This window comes from Bombyx mandarina, chromosome 21 (assembly GCF_030267445.1).
Source record: "Bombyx mandarina strain Sakado chromosome 21, ASM3026744v2".
Taxonomy (NCBI): Eukaryota; Metazoa; Arthropoda; class Insecta; order Lepidoptera; family Bombycidae; genus Bombyx; species Bombyx mandarina.
Genome location: NC_143227.1, coordinates 8983180 through 9004247, shown reverse-complemented (window position 1 = coordinate 9004247; position 21068 = coordinate 8983180). Strand labels below are relative to the sequence as shown.

The window sequence follows — 21068 nt, the reverse complement described above, 5'->3', positions numbered from 1 at the left end:
AATACAATAATGTTGATTTTAATAATTTAATTGCTTTATGACGTAGAGTAAATAATGTTTTTGTACGTGAGTGTACCATGCGCAAACTTACCCCCACTACGTCAACAAATGCTCAAGAAGTTTGCCGGCTATTATACCAAGCTAACAAAAGAGTAGAGAGAAGTTGATTTGTCTGAAATTTGCTAACAACTGCTCGAGCACCATTAGGGCTCAGCTAAGAGCATAAGAGTAGCTGTTTTTCGGGTGAATCTACCACCGCATTGGCATCGCATCACAGTACCTAATAAGATCCAGCGGGAAATGCAGCAGTTCAAGGGCCACGGGCAATTTTTCGAATATAGTGAATTGCGCTTTGGCTATTGTCATCAGTAGCAATAGCTTTTTTTTATTTATTACCCTTGTAGGCAGACGAGCATACGGCCCACCTGATGGTGAGTGGTTACCGTCGCCCATGGATTTCAGCAATACCAGGGGCAGAGCCAAGCCGCTGCCTGCCGCAAAGGGTCACATAACAATCATTCTAGTTCTTCAGACATTTCTGTATCAATTCAATAAAAATAATTCTAGTTCTTCAAACGGACATTTCTGTATCAATTCAATAAAAATAATTCTAGTTCTTCAAACGGACATTTCTGTATCAATTCAAGAAAAATAATTCTAGTTCTTCAAACGGACATTTCTGTATCAATTTAGAAAACACACTAAGTATTAACATACAAAGGTTAGACGAAAATGGCCAGCTTCAGTAAAACGGCAGTTGCGGTTAAAACGTATCAGATGCCAGTTTCGTGCAATCCACTTATGGATATATAACCAAAGCTTACTAGCGTAGGCGTTAGGCGTAATTACAAATGGCGGCTTTGAAACAAATCAATATATCATAATTATCAAAGTTAAATCCTAGTTTATTTAAGACCTCATAAGTCTTCTACTTTTTTTACTTTGTTGAGGGAGAATGGAATAGAGAATAAAAGAACTTGTAAGCTTGACTATGTATTTTTTTTATTTTTCAAAAACAGATTGTATGTGAAATTACATTCCTCCTCGTAGACGTAGCACTAAATGGAGTGTAGATTCCTTTTGAATATTGTAGTCTGACAATGTGCGTCCGTCTTCCAGTTGCTTGCCAGCAAAGATGAGACGCTGTTGATCAGGAGGAATTCCTTCTTTGTCTTGGATCTTCGCCTTCACATTCTCAATTGTGTCCGAAGCTTCTACTTCTAAAGTGATCGTCTTTCCGGTCAGAGTTTTCACGAAGATCTGCATGCCTCCACGAAGACGCAGTACCAGATGGAGTGTGGATTCTTTTTGAATGTTGTAGTCTGACAAGGTGCGTCCGTCTTCCAGCTGCTTGCCAGCAAAGATGAGACGCTGTTGATCAGGAGGAATTCCTTCTTTGTCTTGGATCTTCGCCTTCACATTCTCAATTGTGTCCGAAGCTTCTACTTCTAAAGTGATCGTCTTTCCGGTCAGAGTTTTCACGAAGATCTGCATGCCTCCACGAAGACGCAGTACCAGATGGAGTGTGGATTCTTTTTGAATGTTGTAGTCTGACAAGGTGCGTCCATCTTCCAGCTGCTTGCCAGCAAAGATGAGACGCTGTTGATCAGGAGGAATTCCTTCTTTGTCTTGGATCTTCGCCTTCACATTCTCAATTGTGTCCGAAGCTTCTACTTCCAAAGTGATGGTCTTTCCGGTCAGAGTTTTCACGAAGATCTGCATGCCTCCACGAAGACGCAGTACAAGATGGAGTGTGGATTCTTTTTGAATGTTGTAGTCTGACAAGGTGCGTCCGTCTTCCAGCTGCTTGCCAGCAAAGATGAGACGCTGTTGATCAGGAGGAATTCCTTCTTTGTCTTGGATCTTCGCCTTCACATTCTCAATTGTGTCCGAAGCTTCTACTTCTAAAGTGATCGTCTTTCCGGTTAGAGTTTTCACGAAGATCTGCATGCCTCCACGAAGGCGCAATACAAGATGGAGTGTGGATTCTTTTTGAATGTTGTAGTCTGACAAGGTGCGTCCGTCTTCCAGCTGCTTGCCAGCAAAGATGAGACGCTGTTGATCAGGAGGAATTCCTTCTTTGTCTTGGATCTTCGCCTTCACATTCTCAATCGTGTCCGAAGCTTCTACTTCCAAAGTGATGGTCTTTCCGGTCAGAGTTTTCACGAAGATCTGCATGCCTCCACGAAGACGCAGTACAAGATGGAGTGTGGATTCTTTTTGAATGTTGTAGTCTGACAAGGTGCGTCCGTCTTCCAGCTGCTTGCCTGCAAAGATGAGACGCTGTTGATCAGGAGGAATTCCTTCTTTGTCTTGGATCTTCGCCTTCACGTTCTCAATTGTGTCCGAAGCTTCTACTTCCAAAGTGATGGTCTTTCCAGTCAGAGTTTTCACGAAGATCTGCATGCCTCCACGAAGACGCAGTACAAGATGGAGTGTGGATTCTTTTTGAATGTTGTAGTCTGACAAGGTGCGTCCGTCTTCCAGCTGCTTGCCAGCAAAGATGAGACGCTGTTGATCAGGAGGAATTCCTTCTTTGTCTTGGATCTTCGCCTTCACGTTCTCAATTGTGTCGGATGCTTCTACTTCCAAAGTGATGGTCTTTCCGGTCAGAGTTTTCACGAAGATTTGCATGCCTCCACGAAGACGCAGTACCAGATGGAGTGTGGATTCTTTTTGAATGTTGTAGTCTGACAAGGTGCGTCCGTCTTCCAGCTGCTTGCCAGCAAAGATGAGACGCTGTTGATCAGGAGGAATTCCTTCTTTGTCTTGGATCTTCGCCTTCACATTCTCGATTGTGTCCGAAGCTTCTACTTCCAAAGTGATGGTCTTTCCAGTCAGAGTTTTCACGAAGATCTGCATGCCTCCACGAAGACGCAGTACCAGATGGAGTGTGGACTCTTTTTGAATGTTGTAGTCTGACAAGGTGCGTCCGTCTTCCAGCTGCTTGCCAGCAAAGATGAGACGCTGTTGATCAGGAGGAATTCCTTCTTTGTCTTGGATCTTCGCCTTCACATTCTCAATTGTGTCCGAAGCTTCTACTTCTAAAGTGATCGTCTTTCCGGTTAGAGTTTTCACGAAGATCTGCATGCCTCCACGAAGGCGCAATACAAGATGGAGTGTGGATTCTTTTTGAATGTTGTAGTCTGACAAGGTGCGTCCGTCTTCCAGCTGCTTGCCAGCAAAGATGAGACGCTGTTGATCAGGAGGAATTCCTTCTTTGTCTTGGATCTTCGCCTTCACATTCTCAATTGTGTCCGAAGCTTCTACTTCTAAAGTGATCGTCTTTCCGGTCAGAGTTTTCACGAAGATCTGCATGCCTCCACGAAGGCGCAATACAAGATGGAGTGTGGATTCTTTTTGAATGTTGTAGTCTGACAAGGTGCGTCCGTCTTCCAGCTGCTTGCCAGCAAAGATGAGACGCTGTTGATCAGGAGGAATTCCTTCTTTGTCTTGGATCTTCGCCTTCACATTCTCAATTGTGTCCGAAGCTTCTACTTCTAAAGTGATCGTCTTTCCGGTTAGAGTTTTCACGAAAATCTGCATGCCTCCACGAAGGCGCAATACAAGATGGAGTGTGGATTCTTTTTGAATGTTGTAGTCTGACAAGGTGCGTCCGTCTTCCAGCTGCTTGCCAGCAAAGATGAGACGCTGTTGATCAGGAGGAATTCCTTCTTTGTCTTGGATCTTCGCCTTCACATTCTCAATTGTGTCCGAAGCTTCTACTTCCAAAGTGATGGTCTTTCCGGTCAGAGTTTTCACGAAGATCTGCATGCCTCCACGAAGACGCAGTACAAGATGGAGTGTGGATTCTTTTTGAATGTTGTAGTCTGACAAGGTGCGTCCGTCTTCCAGCTGCTTGCCTGCAAAGATGAGACGCTGTTGATCAGGAGGAATTCCTTCTTTGTCTTGGATCTTCGCCTTCACGTTCTCAATTGTGTCGGATGCTTCTACTTCCAAAGTGATGGTCTTTCCGGTCAGAGTTTTCACGAAGATTTGCATGCCTCCACGAAGACGCAGTACCAGATGGAGTGTGGATTCTTTTTGAATGTTGTAGTCTGACAAGGTGCGTCCGTCTTCCAGCTGCTTGCCAGCAAAGATGAGACGCTGTTGATCAGGAGGAATTCCTTCTTTGTCTTGGATCTTCGCCTTCACATTCTCGATTGTGTCCGAAGCTTCTACTTCCAAAGTGATGGTCTTTCCAGTCAGAGTTTTCACGAAGATCTGCATGCCTCCACGAAGACGCAGTACCAGATGGAGTGTGGACTCTTTTTGAATGTTGTAGTCTGACAAGGTGCGTCCGTCTTCCAGCTGCTTGCCAGCAAAGATGAGACGCTGTTGATCAGGAGGAATTCCTTCTTTGTCTTGGATCTTCGCCTTTACATTCTCAATTGTGTCAGAAGGCTCCACTTCTAATGTGATGGTCTTGCCAGTTAGAGTCTTCACAAAGATTTGCATGATGATCTGTAAACAATGAAAAATTTATCAATTTTATTTTATCTCTTTTTTAAATAGAGGTTTATTGTTGCAGATGGGCAGATGAGATCACCAAGTATCAAAGTGGTTACAGGGTCGCATAAACATTACAATGTGAATATTGCCATCTAATACAGCCACACCACATTTCAAACTAAAAAGAATGACTGTTTAATTACAAGTAAATACAGTCGTGGTCAACTAATTAGGGACAATCTCTAGTTAAGCCAAATTGTGAATATTTTTTTTATTTTCCAACGAGTCTTAGCAATATTCCCTATCTTTGACATGTAAGTGTAATTAGTCATTTATGTGCGCGATTATACAAACAATAACAACTTCTTAAACATTAAACCTCTTTACAGTATAGCTGATACAATATCATAGTGCTATTGGTTCAAAGAATGCTGGTTGGCCATTTAATTAGGGACACTGAGGTATTGCGTTTTAATTTCAAAATTGGAATTTTAATACTTTTTTGTTTCTTTTCTTATTGTTTAGTGGTTGTTTTGGCGGCAATCCAGATTTTTTATTTTAAGTTTTGAGAATTATTTTGAAGAAAAATGGGCAAAAATAAAAGTTGCGATCCAACACTACGAAAAATTATCATGAAGTTTGTCGAGCGTGGTTGGTCTTACCGAAGGATAGCACAACATTTAAATTGTTCAAAAACTATGGTATCCAATGCAGTGCAACATTTCAAGCGCTATAACACAGCTTTAAATGTGTCAGAACAAAAAGATCGAGAAAAACGACTCCGCAAGAAGATAGAATGATAACCAGGTTAGCTAAGAAAGATCCGTTTCTAGGCTCTATTTTAATTAAACACGAAGTGTTTGGGGCAAACGAAAGAGCCGGTGTATCTGCGAGGACCGTTCGACGACGTTTGGTAGAAGCAGGGTTGTTCGGAAGAGTGGCTCGCAAAGTACCGTTGTTGAAGAAAGAACATAGAAATGCTCGATTGGCATTTGCACGTAAATATGGACATTGGACCTACGCCCAATGGCAACATGTACTTTTCTCTGACAAGACCAAGGTTAATTTGATTTCTTCAGATGGAAGGCAATATGTACGGCGTCCTGTAAAAGCGGAACTGAATCCAAGATTCACAAAAAAACAGGTGAAACATGGCGGTGGAAACATTAAAATATGGGGTTCATTTTCTGAACGTGGAGTGGGACCTGTGAGGAAAGTTCAGGGTAAATTAGACCAACATCAATACAAGGCAATATTGGAAGAAACTATGCTTCCCTATGCTGAGGAGCATCTCCCTATTATATGGATGTTTCAGCAGGATAACGACCCGAAACATACCGCCCATTCAGTCAAGTCGTTTCTTACCAGTCAGTTTGTACCGGTGCTAGATTGGCCAGCAAATAGCCCGGACCTCAACCCAATTGAGCACCTTTGGCACGAAATCAAGAAAAAAGTTGTCACTTATCGTAATACAAATTTGGATGAACTTCATGAAGCTTTTTGTGAGGCATGGGCAAACATTCCTGTCGAAACATGTCAGAAACTGATAATGTCTATGCCACATCGGTGTCAAGCGGTAATTACTAACAAAGGTTTTGCTACTGGGTACTGATTTTACACGTAATAAAATGGAGCTGTTAAAGATATTATAACACTGAAGATTATAAGTTTTGTGTAACTGTATTTTTCATTATACTTTACTGTCCTTAATTAAATGTCCACTACAAAATTGTACCTTAATATTTAATACATGTTTAATCTTTGATATTAAATACTTTTTCTATTTATTAATTCTTTTATTTACAGCCATTTATAGCATAATAATCGGACCACATTATGCAAATGATAGGTGCTGAGAAATCAATAGGGTTTTATATTTAAATGTACATAACCGGTTATAGCCCTTCACTATCTTGAATGTCCCTAATTAGTTGACCACGACTGTATATATATACACAAATTTTTGTTATTAAAAATTAGAGGTGTCTCTCGATTCAGGTCTCAATAGGTAGGTATATATATATATTTTAAATTTTGTATGAAGCTATTATGAGTGATGGTGTGGAGAGTGCTTTGTAATCCCATCAGGACGCGTGGACGTCCTCGATGGCTGAATTGGCAGGGGGATCGATTATTAAGTACTAAGCGAGCCTTTTAGGGTACCCTGATAGCACATAGGCAGATGCGTCACGAATGAACCTACGCACTGGATATGCGACCAGCTGAGAAGATCTGGCGAAAAACTCAGCAGGCTTACGCTATGACCTAATTACGCTTTAATATTGTTGAAATATTGTAGAACATAACAATGAAACCATAATTATTGTGCATTTTCAACTAGACTCATCATTTCGTCACATGCGAATAATAATTATATTCTGCAAAATGTTGAGCAAAAAGCAAATGAAAAACACGGATCGATAAGATAAAGCAAGAATAATTTTAATTTGTTAAAGACAAACATGGCGTTCTCGTGATGAAAATTTAATTTATGTACTTGAAAATTAATGTACTCACCTAGAAGATACAATAATTTCGCTATTGTCAGTTGTATGTCGAACAAATAAGAGCTTTGTTTTTTATATAAAACAAAATGGAGTAGAAAAACACCTTATTTTAACTATAAGCTTGTCTATCACGTTGCAATCCGCTGGTCTTTTAATGCGTCAGCGAAACGAGGACAAACCTTATATACGTGGCTATTCCGCAGCAAATCAATAAACCGAAACGAACCGAACAACATCCGAAGCTTTACGAAGTTTACCGAGCTATATAGTTGTTTCTCTTTAATTTCAAAGATAAAGAGAAATAGCTGTACTTTTCTAGAAGGCACTCGTACTTTATTGCTCAACCCAAATCAGCACTGATTCTCAGAAACGGATTCTTTGTGACGTATTCTCAAAATTATAAATGTACTTAGTAGAATCACAAACATACATATTTACCTAGTAAATACAATAAATTTTATCACAAATCAACAAATTTTGGAATCAACAAAAGAATGACGTGCGCATTTCAGTTTACAGGTTACTTTTTGCAAGTTGCACTTTATTTTAAGCTTTTGATACATACTTACCTACGTATTTTAAAATATCATTATTTCAGTAAAATGCCTACAGCTACGAACAATACTTAAACAAACTGTTACTGATGATTTTAGGTAGAATTTAATCTAATTATTATCTTAAAATGTACATTGTAGGTCAACATTTTCATTTAGGTCTTTAGTTTATTATCATGATATCGAAATGTAATGTAAAAAAAACAAAACAAACGATTCTTTGATTACATTTGAAAGTACATATCTGTATATGGTCTGGCTATTAAGAATTTGATGGATTTAATATTATACACTTATCTAACCTAGCTGTTCCCCATTTCCTAACTTGAGAACTTTAAAGTGTTGGTATTCGTTGTATTTTTAAGCCTTGTAAGGAAAATACTACCACATGACGCCTCACGGTCAATATTATTTTTCCTAGGCAACCTGCGTTCCCATTTAAGTGGTCTGGATAGGGGGTGTCTATTCCAATTGTGAATTCGACCTCATTAGTCAAATTGGGCGACAGCAACATTGCTCATTAATGTTACATGTTGTTTTGAACTAAGTTTAATTAGACTATTAACTTTAGTCAATAAGGCCGTTAAGGCCTAGTGTCAAATTTTAGCCCACTCACCGTTATGTTGTACTGAACATGTGAATTTAAAAGTAGGTAGTCAATATTTTTCTAGCCCTGAATGTAGTACTTTAATACATAATTAAGAGTACTAGTTAGACTTTCTATTACCATGACATGGGGTAAATTGGGATTCTGGGGTAAATTGGGACAAACCTGCGGAAGATTCTCAAAGTACTTGTAGCACGGAATCTACCTAATTTTCTTTAAGGTAATATTTATCAATGTATAGAAGACAAACCAAGTTAACTATGGAAGTACTAAACATGAGTTAAGTTGGTCCCAAAAATTCGTCAAATTAAATTTAAAATAGTGGTTGAAAAGTGCGTTTTAAAACAGCTTACAGAACTTTTAAAAAAAGTAATATTATCGTTGTTTTTTCAATAAGATCACAGTTTATATAAGTTTTTAATACACCTGGAAATACCACAACAAACGGTAAGTTGCAATATTCTTATTTTAAATACAATATTTCGACAAAATAAAAAATGTATATTTTTTCCTTTCTTTTTGGGGAAAATTGGGACGTATGTAGGGTAATTTGGAACGAGACTGGAAAAATTAGGGACGAGAAAACACAAAATTGGAACGCCAAAAGACAAAATAGGGATGGCTTGTTAGGGTTGTCACTGATATCTTATAATAGATTTTTTAGCCTATACTATCACTTAATTGCGTGATGTAAAGAAGGTTAATGTGTTTATCAGTTAGTTTATGTAAGTATTATAGGTAAAAGAAAAGTATATATAATAACTTTTTTTCGCGACATTTACCTTGTAATATCTGCCCGGTCGTATGTTCTTTATAGCAATAAAAAAAATTAAAAGTTAAAAGAACTCAAACGAATCAAAACTTTTGTTATTTCAGAATCTATTCACGCGTCGAATCATGATTTTTTTAACATTCACAACGCACACACAAATAAAAAACAGGCCTCAGATTTTAAATGTAACATTAATTAAAAATCCGAGATATCCAATTATGAGTGAGTGAATTAATTGAGTTTAGTTATTTAGCTTAGAAAGAATTTCTTTTATTTTTGTTATTATTGACAGTAATCAGATAAAGCTGTTTTTTTATCTTATTCACCTGATATCTTACTCTTGCTCAAAGATCATTTTGAAAATGTTGATTAAATAAAATTGTATTAATGCATTTCCAGTCCTTTTATTTTCTATTTTTTATTCTATTTTATGATTTTGTTTCAGAGTTGTGATTTTTAAGGAAATTAAATAATAATTTTCTAAAATATAACATGCACATACTTTTTTTGATCATTGTATTGTTGATTATCATTCACGTCACATCGCTTCGGAATAGAAACCAGGTTAATTTACACTATGTTGTGTATTGTGCTTAAATTATGGATTGTATTCATCATTTCGGTCCATATAAATAATTATATGGCACCTACCTATATATCGCAGTACTGCGAGTTGACAACCCTTACAAATATCCCAATTTAACCCTTAACCGTGTCAATTTACCCCGGACGCTGGGTAAATTGGGACGGCCATTATTTTACCTATTATTTCTTTAAAATGAATAATTAAAATAATGTAACGGTTTTTATCACCTAGGTACGTTCAAGACTCAACTTATTTCTTTGGTTGAGCAGTGACTATTTAATTGGAACTATTTTAAAATTCAATCTGAAGGTCGATTTTGTCCCTATTTACCCCATTGTACGGTATCGTCAGAATCATTGCGGGATAAATAAAAAAAACAAAACAATTTTAAGGTATTTTAAGCTGCCATTTATTTGAAAAAAATCAATAACCATAGATTATACACTTAATATATTTTCAATAACCTTCTACTAACCCTGCACGCCTGATACTTTTTTCGACAATGACCCCTTCGTTAGACAAAGTATTTGGCTACCACCCCTACACAAATATCCACAATTTTTTATTGCCTAGATGTGTGGACGAGTTCACAGCCCACCTGGTGTTAAGTGGTTACTAGAGACCATAGACATCTACAACGTAAATGCGCCACACACCTTGAGATATAAGTTCTAAGGTCTCAATATAGTTACAACGGCTGCCCCATCCTTCAAATCGAAACGCATTACTGCTTCACGGCAGAAATAGGCAGGGTGGTGGTACCGACCCGTGCGGACTCACAAGAGGTCCTACCACCAGTAATACGATATGTTGCGCATCTTTCGTTTTCATCAATACAAACATGAATATTTCTAACACACATTAGTTTTATTTACAATTTTAAGAAAATTCTTTTTATAAAGCACTCGGTGGTGTAGTGGTTAGCGCCTTTGTTTGCTGCGCCGAGGGTCGTGGGTCCGATTCTCACATCGGGTAAACATTCGTGTGTTGACAGGTTTGATTGCTCTTTGTCTTGTTGTTTATTAACTTTATATATATATATATATATATATATATATATATATTAAAATGTATTTACGCATGTATATCAGTCTCAGGTACCCATCAAGAGGGAATCCTAATTTGGGGTCGGATGACCATGCATTATTTATTCCCATTATTCCCCCATATTAGTCAATAACAAATCAATAAAATTGCCGTCTAATGAGATGTATGAGGCTGCGATTTTCAAATTACCTCATCAATGTTTGGATCTATGTTAGTAATTACAATTGGATTTAGGGTTTGAACGCGAGCGGTATTTAGTTTTTATAGCAACCATTTTGCCAAATTCAGTTTCTTATAAATATTATGTTGATGTAAATTGTATATTAAGACTTTGTCATTTTTATTTAAATGGGCTATTGGCATGCTACGAATAACAAAATTTTTGGTAATACGGAGTCTTAAATTGATTTCGAAGATTGTCATCACCAACTGAAATATATATATTAAGAAATGGATATATGTACGTACTACTATAATTCCAAGAAAAATATACCGTACATCAAGCCTGGCCAACCTGTGCCATCGACGTCAATATCGCACTCCAAAGGAAAATATCTATGGTAGGAGTGCCGTATTAGGAACAGCTAAATCCACCAAAAGTGAAAAAATGGCTACCTGTAGATTGCTTGACTCCTTGCTTGATTGAATACGACGAATTACCAACAGAGTATTTTTATTATAGGTATAGATTTAATAATATTTTGTACAAAGGCGTCTCTAGCCCATTTAGCAATCGTGTGCAATCATTAGCCTAGAACCCTCTAGTAAGTGTGCGGTCAAAATGGAATAATGGAATGGAATAAGTGCAAATGTAACAAAATCCTTTTCGTTGTAATGTGCTTGCGCTTGTGTAACGCAAACCCTACACCATAGGCAAAGCCGGCTCTATTAAATTATGTACCTATTGTACATATTTTTGGAAAAGATCCAGACCCAGCTTCTTCTACCGTGATGAACTGCATTCCGTGATAAAGCCAAAGTTTTAAAAGCGCCTGTGAAATTACTTTTGAATAGTTTTTCATTTTAAAACTGGTTTTACAGAGTTGTACTAAGTAAATAATTAGTTTACGGAATTGTACTATGTGCTTTTCATTACCTTCATAGCATTTCACACTTCCTGTAACAAAATTAAATAACTTAATTATAATCGTTTATCTTAAGGAATTTCGATTTCACCATGACCTACTGATATTAAATAGTTTTATGAAACACTTTTTGAATGCAATTCTCTAATTGTTTAGTTGCTGTTTTTATGTTTCACGATTGAAATACCTAGGTCCTGCACATTTTGGACATCAAGTGAGAGTGCAAGATGTTTTAAATCTCGAAACTTCTATTTATTTTACATTTCATTTTTATACATTCAAGTTCAAGAATATTCAATAAGATTTAAGCCCTTTCATACTTCCTAAGAATGGAACATTAGAAAAAGGCTGCTGTATTTCATAAATATAATCAGATTATCAATATTTTCAAAACCTGAATACAATAGTTTAAGAAGGTGAATTCTTCTCGATAGTGTCACTCTCGACAGAGTGATCGTGATCGTCATGTAGCGTTGGAGGTGAATTAGATTGATACTTATTAGTGATTATTTGATTTTATTCAAACAATTTACTGCTATGTAAATACTAAACTTTAAAAGAACTACAATCTATTTAAGGTAGGCATAGTTAATTGTGTTTTTTTGATTCATTTATTTCCCATGGTCTAGGGCCTCGTTTGTTTTCCCAATTATCAATATCCAATTTTTGTATTTCTTCATATGCAGTTTCCAAAGAAACAGTTTTTTCTCTGTGAAGGCCCATTTTCTCTGCTTCTTCCTTACTCACACTTTTTACTTGTGAAAACTGATATCTAAAAATAATAAAAGGGTAGTTGTAAAAGGTTTGATCAGTTATAAAATAAAAGATAACAAGCAAAGGGTAGAATGATGAAACGTGACCGACAACTGTTGCACTAAATTTATCAAAAACACTTGTTAAAACTGTGCAAGTTTTCGTACATTTGTGTCATGATTTATCATTGATGAATTAACTGTAGATATTCACCCATACTATTTCATTTTCATGTAATCAAATTTTTTACAGCACTGCATTCAGGATTTCACTTCTCTAAATATACTTAGTTTTCTAAACTACATCTAACTGAATCATCATGATAGCTTAGCATTATGGAAACTTTCTGTAATTTTGTGAAATAATAAATATCATTAGACAAATCACGACTTTATAATGAACCGTCAAGGATACCAAAGGCATCAATTCGGATTATTTAAGTCAACTCATCATGCTTAATGATGCTTATCTTGAAACAAATCCAGTGACAAGTGGTAGTGTGATGAAATTGATCAACCAAACTTTTAAAAATTACCGACATACAAAACAATACATTATCTATAAATCAAAGCTTGATTTTGTGAAATACAAACCTAATTTGTGTCCATTCCCTCAAACCAAACGATCCTCCTACAACAAATAATATAAACGGAACACCATATTTAAAAGTTCTTCGCTTGCTTACGGCAATTAATGTATTTCGTATGTTGTCTACGCGAGCTGTAAATCCTGTTGTCATTATTTTCAGCTTATTTAATTTCTTTCAATTAATTTATTTATCCATAAAAATTTAGATTTTTTTTTTTTTTTTTTATAATTTTGACTCGCACGGTTTGTGCATTTGCCACTACTAGTGTGGAAAAGGTAGGGAAACCAGTTTTATTTAGGAATCAATTGGAAGGTTCGAAATTTGGAAAGGATATGTACGTAATAGGATAATAATATATAATAATGCCTAAGAGTTCATAATATATAGTGATTGGGTATAAATAAAAAGAATATTATATTTTAAAACTGTTTACATTTTAATATTATTACTAAATAAAAAATTTGATATCAAGTTATACAAATCAGAATTTATAGTACTTAATAATGTAGGGATTGATGTGGGAAGAGGAACCCGGAGGTTTATCAGGGAATTTATGAATGAGGAACAGTCACGTAGGAGGCATCCAAAGAAAATGTGATTCAAGTCCTCCTCACCAACGCCACAAGCACACAAACTGTTGTTAATGACACCGAGTTTAGCAAGGTGAGAAGCTGTACAAACATGTCCCAATCGCATTCTTATAATACAGGAAGTTGCAAGCTTACATAGACTAATTTTACAGAACCACATTTTTAGAGGAATTCGTTGCTGTATATTTTTATAATAACGGCCTTTATGGCAGCTAGAGCTATTCCAAATACTTTCCCAAGACCTCAGTAAATGGTCTTTAGGAGTGGAAAGAAGGTCAGACACAACATTTTTGTAAGGTGACATATCACCACTATTTATCGCATCTCTCGCAAATTTATCAGCTATTTCATTCCCAAGTATTTTGTGATGGCCAGGTATCCACACAAAAAGAACATCATAACCTTTGAGCTTACAATTTAGAAGTAGCTGTCGACAGTCCATTATATAAACACAGGTTAAACAAGATTTGAAAGGAAATTTCTGCAAAGCTTGTAGAGCACTTTTCGAGTCTGTGAAGATGATGGATTTGTTAAGTTTTGCAAGTAGAATATATTCTAGAGATTTTAGAATACCAAAACATTCTCCAGAAAACACTGTTGTTTCGGGGGGTAGTTTTATTTTTTGGTGAATATTGTACTGCTCATGATAAACAGCTACTCCAACTGTGCCAGAGAGTGCGTGTTTAGACGCATCGCAGTAGATATAGTGCCAGTCTGCCCAATCTCTATCCGTTACAAATTTTATTTCAGTGTTAGCGTTTTGGTGGTTCTTCAGGATTTCAAAAGTAAAATTTATTTTAGGAAGATTGACAAGAGCTTCGTAGCTGACGGAAAATATAGGTAGAAACTGTGAGCGATGAGTGGGAGCTTGTAATGAAATAAATTTATGGAAACTAATAACTAAGCACGGTGGAGATTTATGGGACCAATAGGAAGAGGATTTAACTTTTTCTGACAATTTTTTTAGTTTGTGATAGAGAGGATGGTTAGAAAATTGGAGAGCTCGAAATAAAAATTTGTCACATAAAAACTGTCTGCGTAATTTTAATGGGGGGTCTAAACATTCTACTTGCAAAGCATTAACAGGGCTGGACTTCATAGCTCCGGTCACAATACGCAACGCTTTAGATTGAATGGCGTCTAACTTACTTAAGCCTACAACGCTACATGGTTCTAAAAAACATGTCCCGTAATCTAATATGCTTCTTATAATTGCATTATATAAGAGTTTTAATGTGAAGGGATGGGATCCCCACCAAACACCTGAGAGGCATCGTAATATGTTTAATAATCGTTCACATCTAGTGGACACATAATAACAGTGAGATAATCCTGACAGTTTAGAATCTAATATGATACCCAAAAATTTTACTTCATTTTTTACGGGTATTATTTGTTCATTGTACAAAAGTGTAAATGGTGGCGGTAAACGCATCCTTGAGAACAATACTGAGCAACTTTTGTTTACACAAAGACTTATAGTCGGATTTTTTATTAGACGAAGTAAACTGACGTTTACTGTGTTGTCAGTTTTTGATGAAATAAAAATAGTGTTGTGACAAAGTGAACGATTGAAAAAACTCCTGAATTAATGAAATTGCCTCGATTGTCTAGTGAATAGTTAGTGTGCCGAACTGCCGATATCGGGCACGGGGTTCGAATTTTAGCCGTGCTTTGTACATACCAACGAGTTTTCGACGAAACATTATGTTCCTATGGTATCTACCTGTACTGAATACCGAGTGTTTTAAACATTAAGAAAAACATTGCGAGGAAGCTTGTAAGACTGTCCTATTTCCAATGCATCATATAGTTGAAACTATAGATGTATAAAATATAACAATTATAGGTACATAGGTAATGAAAATAAAAAAACTGATTGTAGTTACATACTACTAGTAACATATTATTATATTGGATCACTTTAATACAATTTTATTGTAAAATATAAATAATATTCTTTTATAGTTTGAAATTAATGATTAACTCTTCACACTCATTGTTCATTTATGTGATTGAACGAGAACTGAACGCATCACTATTACTTTAAATATAGCAACATTATTTTACAAAGTGACATTAGCTACTGTCAGCTGGCTTCGTCTAATTAAAAATCCGACTATAGGGAGTTGTTATCCAGCCATAGTTTCAAAAATTCCAGAGCACAATTTAGAGAATAACTCAGTTTATTTACAAAGCGACCAGAAACATATAAGACTAAATCATCTGCATACTGCAGAATATTGGCTTTACTAGAAATATGAGATTCTAGGTCAAAGGTATATACATTATAAAGAAGTGGACTCAGCACCGAACCTTGGGGCAAACCTTTCCATGTAAGCCTTGTTATAACATTAGACTCATCAATATTTATTTGTATTTGTCTTTCAGAGAAAAGTTTATGAATAAAATTACAGAAAATTGGAGGCACTTTTAATTTACATAGTTTTGTATTTAAGATGTGAAGATCAACGTTATCATATGCGGCAGAGATATCTAGAAAGACTGCAAGAACAGATTCATTATTTGAGTAAGCTAATCTTACATCTGTAGAAAAAATACCTAAGCTATCCATGGTACTTTTTCCTTTCCTAAATCCATACTGACTTGGTGACAATAGACCTTGACTTTCGAGATACCATTCTAATCTATTTTTCACTAAATGTTCCGCTAGTTTACAGAGAACTGAGGCAAGGGCTATAGGTCTATAGGAGTTAGGATCTGATGGAGCTCTGTTTGGTTTTAAAATAGGGATAATTTCGTGAATTTTCCATGAAGCCGGGATTTCTCCGGAAGTTATGGTGGAATTGATAAGATGTAGCAGATAATTCAAACTTGAGTCGCCTAAATGTGCAATGAAAGAATATGGAATACCATCAATACCTGGTGCAGAATCTTTTACATAAGATAACACACCCTTTAATTCTATAACACTAAAAGGAGAAGCGAGATCAGCAAAATTACTTAATGGTGGAAAAAAAGAAAGGTGAGGTGATAAAATGGGCATTTGTGGAGTAAAAGGAGGGGCTAACTTGTCTAAGAATTTATCTGCCACAGACTCATCAAGAAACTGTGGCAAGGTTTCCTTAAATGCTGACCTAAATCTACGGATATTTTGCCAAATAGTCGATGGAGGAACATCAGGGGCTAAAGATGAGCAAAAAGCTCGCCAGCTATCCCATTTCTTTTTTTTAAATAATTTACGGGTATTATTAATTATTATGATTAGACTATCAAAATTTTCTGTAGTGCTGCATTCATTATATTTTATTTCAGCTTTTTTCCTCTCTTTCACTGCCGCTGAGCATTCACTATCCCACCACGGAGGAGAAGGTATATTATTAATTGATTTTTTAATGAGAAATGTTTGGTTTGCAGCCTCTATCATAGCCAAGGCCAAAGCATCAGCACAAACGGAATGATTATTTTTTTTTATATGAGGGAGCGAGGACACTTTCTTTGCAACATGCTCACGAAACGTTGTCCATCTGTCACTGTCAGTATCATTGCATATTTTGTATTTTAATCTTGGTGGGCGTCTAAATTTTGTTCTAACTAATTTTTTGGGCAAAGTTATTAATATGGGGTAGTGATCACTGTCGTATGTAGAGGAAAGTGTTTTCCAAGTCAGTAAGGAAGCTAAGCCAGGGGTGGTTAACGATAGATCTGGAGCACTGATACCTTCATGGGGCTGAGTGCGCCGTGTTGCGACTCCTGTATTTAGGATGCAAAAGTTGTTAGAATCCAGTATATCCAATATTCTTGCACCATAGTAACTGGAATTGGTGCTACCCCAAGCTTGGTGCTGTGCATTAAAATCCCCTAATATTAAAACTGGTTTTGGGAGCTGTGATATAATTACTTCAATTTCGTCAAAGATTGATGATGTAGGATGTGGAATATACACCGAAACAAAACATATTTTATTAATACTTACTGCTATTATAGAGAAATCAATGCTATGGTTTGCAATAGGAATGTGGTCAAAAGGTATTGTATTATGAACAAGTAAAGCTACACCAGCATAGCCATCTGTTCTATCCTCTCTTACACATAAATATTGGGAAACTTTGAAGTTATAACCTGGTTTTAGCCAAGTTTCCTGTATTGCAATGATAACTGGTTTATACAAATTTATAAGGTGATAAATATCACTTTTTTTAGAGTTAATACTGCGGCAATTCCACTGAAGTATTGTTGATGGATCCATTATTGATATTATTATTAAAAAGGTTACTTACATTTAGCATAGCAGCGTTGGACGGTTCAACCATATTTTTGGATTGAGTTAATGATTTAATTAAAACAATGATAAGATCCCTAGTTGACATATTTGATAAAGGCATATTATTTTCATTGAGTGAGCCAATTGTGGGCAAAGGAATGTCGTAGTCTTTGGTTAGTGCGGCATGAGCTTGTTTGTCATAGCCCTTACTATACTGTTTAGGAACACTATTTGACTGAATAAATACTGTTTTTTTATAAGAAGTGCTTGTTTTATTACTATTACCTTTAGATATATCAAAAGTATTTTTTAAAGGAGATGAAGGGGTTGCAATGGATGTTAAAACATCCGAATAGGATTTTGTCACAGGTGGGTGTAGCTTGGAAGCTTCAGCATATGAAATGCAATTATTTGCCATCAATTCTTTTATAGATTTTTGTCTACTAAATTCGGGACATTTTCTGTTGGTTGCATAATGTGAGCCTGAGCATAGACAGCATACTACATCATCCTCATCAATGTTGCAACTATCACCCGAATGATTGTTACCACACTTAAAGCAACGTGGAGTAGATCTGCATTGGACTTTAATATGACCGTAGCGGCAGCAGTTGAAGCATTGAACTGTTGGGAATATGTATAAATCAACTGGAAGGGAGTTATAACAAAGGAATATTCTCTTGGGTAAAACCTGGCCATCAAAAGTGAGAACCACTGTCTCTACTGGAACATAATTTGTCTTCCCTTCTACCACATTTTTCCTATTAATTCGGCGTACTTTTAATATATTTCCACATCCAAAAGGCACAGTGATATTTTTTATGATTTCGTCTTCGGACCATTCTGTTGGTACTCCTCTGACTACACCCATACGTGTTACAGATGAGGTAGGAATAAAGGCTTTACAATTAATTTGTTTTATTGCTTGATTCTCTAAGAAAGAGTTTGCGTCTGCATAGTTAGTGAAAGCTAAAACTAATCTATTTCTACCTATTTTTTTCAGGCTTCCATTAACTATGTTTTTAATGGATTTATTTTTTAAGAAACGGCCAAAAGAAATTGGATTGATAGAAACATTGTCATTTGGACATGATTGTACCTTTTGGATGTGAATGGTGTAAGGAGCTGAATCACATGCTTCATATAATTTCCTACCGACTGGTGTGCGAGGTTCAGTTAGACTGGTATTAGTAACATCAATCTGCTTGGGCTGTGACGCTGGGATGGGTGCTAATTGAGGTGTCTTAAAAACTGTTGACGACTCTTTCTTCATAACATTTTCACAGTGGCAGTCACTTTCGCAAACAACATCGGAAGGCAATTTATGACGTCTCCTCTTTTTATTACAATGCCTACAAATTTTACGAGATAAGGCTCTTTTTCGTTTAGTACTTGTATTACTTTTGGTTTCTGAAGCATCTGTGTCTAATAAAGAGCTTTCAGTTTCCATTTCCGAGCAATCATTATTAATCGTGACAACATGAGACACCTGTGGGGTTGTCCCCCCAGGATCTTCAATGACATTCATCAGGGACTAAGAAAAAAAAATCATAAAACTTACCTACTGGCTCCAAATATATACAAATAACACAAAATATTAATAAATAAACTAAATTAATAATACTACCACTAGAATAATCCTATTATTTACACAATAAAATGAATTTTAAACAAAAGACGCCAAAAACATCACCGCCTACTTCAAAGTTTCCCGCGCTTTTTTCCAAAAAAAAAAAAAAAATTTAGATACTAACTACAAATAAATTCTAATAATTTTTTTAAAGGATTTTATGACCTGGTAACTAAGACTTTTAAGTCATGTCTTATTTTAATTTATTTTGTTATTTTTATGATAAAAGATAGCATGGAGTGAAATGAAATGAAGATGACTAATTGTAGACATTAATCAACTGGGACGAAGTTAAATGAAATGAGATGATATGGGATGAAATATAATCTTAGTAAAACGGTGGACATTTAAAAGTCATCATTATAATATGTAGTAACACTACATAGTACCTACTGTACTAATCTGTGACTGTATTTAAAAAAATGAATGCTAATAACACTTTTTTTTACGAATGTACATGCGCGAAAGTTCACCTGCTGCTATATTCAGACTCGCACAGTTACGTCGGTCGTATTGTAATGAGCGATTTAGTGGGCAACTTCATTTCTGTTAATTTTGTGTCACGGTGCGCGCGCATCGTAAAATTTCACTCTCATCAATTTTTCATATCGCGCCTAAAGACTTCAAAAAGGAGAGTGTGGACTTTTTGGTGGGAACGCGAGGAGTGAAGTTGTGTAAATTGTTTTATTTTGTCTATTTAGTGTTTCTTTGGGTTTAAATGTGTAATAACGGTGGTTTATTAACTGTTTAATATCTGTGAAAGTGCACAAATGTGGGAAAATGAAACAAAGCTGCTGGACGTAACTTCTAGAGTTCCTCCAAAAAGTCCACTGAAATAATCTCAGTACATGACCACCATTTTACTGAAATTATATTTTATCCCATATCATCTCATTTCATTTAATGTCATCCCAGTTAATTAATGTCTCAAATTAATCATCTTCATTTCATTTCACTCCATATTATCATTTTTCATAAAATTAAGAATATAAATTAAAATAAGACATGACTTAAAGGTGCTAGTTACCGGGTCATAAAATCCCTTTAAAAAAAAGGAGAGTGTGAAATTTTTGGCGGGAACGCGAGGAGTGAAGTTGTATGATTTGTTTTATTTTGTTTAATTAGTGTTTCTTCAGGTGTAAATGTATAATAACGATGGTTTACTAACTGTTTAATATCTGTGAATGTGCATAAATGTGAAAATGGAAAATGAAACAAAGCCCTTGAACGTAACTTCTCAGGATCCTCTAAAAGTCGGTCCACTGAGAAAGTCTCAGTAAATGACCACCATTTTACTGACATATTTCGTTTCGTTGCGTTTCATGCCACGTTTCACATTAATCAACTTCATTTAATTTCATAATATATTCATATATATATTTCATAGCTTTTGCCCGTGACTTCGTCCGCGTGGAATAGTTTAGTTACTTTGGCATAACGTAAAATTTTACCCGCGACTTCATTTACGTATAAAGTGAAAATATTTTTGAATAATATAATCTTAAGGAGCTACCAAAAACGTAACGTACCAAAATCACGCTTTTAAAACCGATTTCAAAAGAGAAGGCTATCAATTCGACCACCATTTTTTATCTATGTTCACTGATTTCTCGAGAATCCTTGAAACGATTCTGATAATTCTCTTTTCCATTTTTTGTTCGAAAGGGTAGA

At 35.9% G+C, this 21068-nt stretch overlaps 3 protein-coding genes across 4 annotated transcripts; all 3 read right to left on the bottom strand.

Annotated features, from left to right (window-relative positions):
* Positions 1-977: 977 nt before the first annotated feature.
* On the bottom strand, positions 978-7912 carry LOC114241036 (polyubiquitin-A). Its single transcript, XM_089736557.1, has 2 exons — positions 6970-7912; positions 978-4464 (listed from the first exon to the last, which is right to left on the bottom strand). Exon 2 carries the CDS (start codon positions 4456-4458, stop codon positions 1033-1035), a length of 3426 nt encoding a protein of 1141 aa, XP_089592683.1. The 5' UTR covers positions 4459-4464; positions 6970-7912; the 3' UTR covers positions 978-1032.
* Positions 7913-9863: 1951 nt separating this feature from the next.
* On the bottom strand, positions 9864-13176 carry l(3)neo43 (cytochrome c oxidase assembly protein COX16 homolog l(3)neo43). Of its 2 annotated transcripts, XM_028184328.2 has the most exons (3): positions 12957-13176; positions 12163-12382; positions 9864-11642 (listed from the first exon to the last, which is right to left on the bottom strand). In XM_028184328.2, exons 1-2 carry the CDS (start codon positions 13100-13102, stop codon positions 12199-12201), a joined length of 330 nt encoding a protein of 109 aa, XP_028040129.2. In that variant the 5' UTR covers positions 13103-13176; the 3' UTR covers positions 9864-11642; positions 12163-12198. The 2 variants fall into 2 exon arrangements, with proteins under 2 accessions (XP_028040129.2, XP_028040128.2); XM_028184327.2 differs by having other exon boundaries at positions 9864-12382; positions 12957-13175.
* A 2506-nt stretch (positions 13177-15682) lies between these two features.
* Positions 15683-19485, bottom strand: LOC149500460 (uncharacterized). The gene has a single exon (XM_089736558.1). The coding sequence runs from the start codon at positions 19293-19295 to the stop codon at positions 17709-17711; it is 1587 nt and encodes a 528-aa protein (XP_089592684.1). The 5' UTR covers positions 19296-19485; the 3' UTR covers positions 15683-17708.
* Between the last annotated feature and the right edge of the window lie 1583 nt (positions 19486-21068).

Bases quoted from the DNA above. Each gene is read 5' to 3' on its own strand.
- LOC149500460 (XM_089736558.1), bottom strand. From the start codon at position 19,295: ATGAATGTCATTGAAGATCCTGGGGGGACAACCCCACAGGTGTCTCAT.
- LOC114241036 (XM_089736557.1), bottom strand. From the start codon at position 4,458: ATGCAAATCTTTGTGAAGACTCTAACTGGCAAGACCATCACATTAGAA.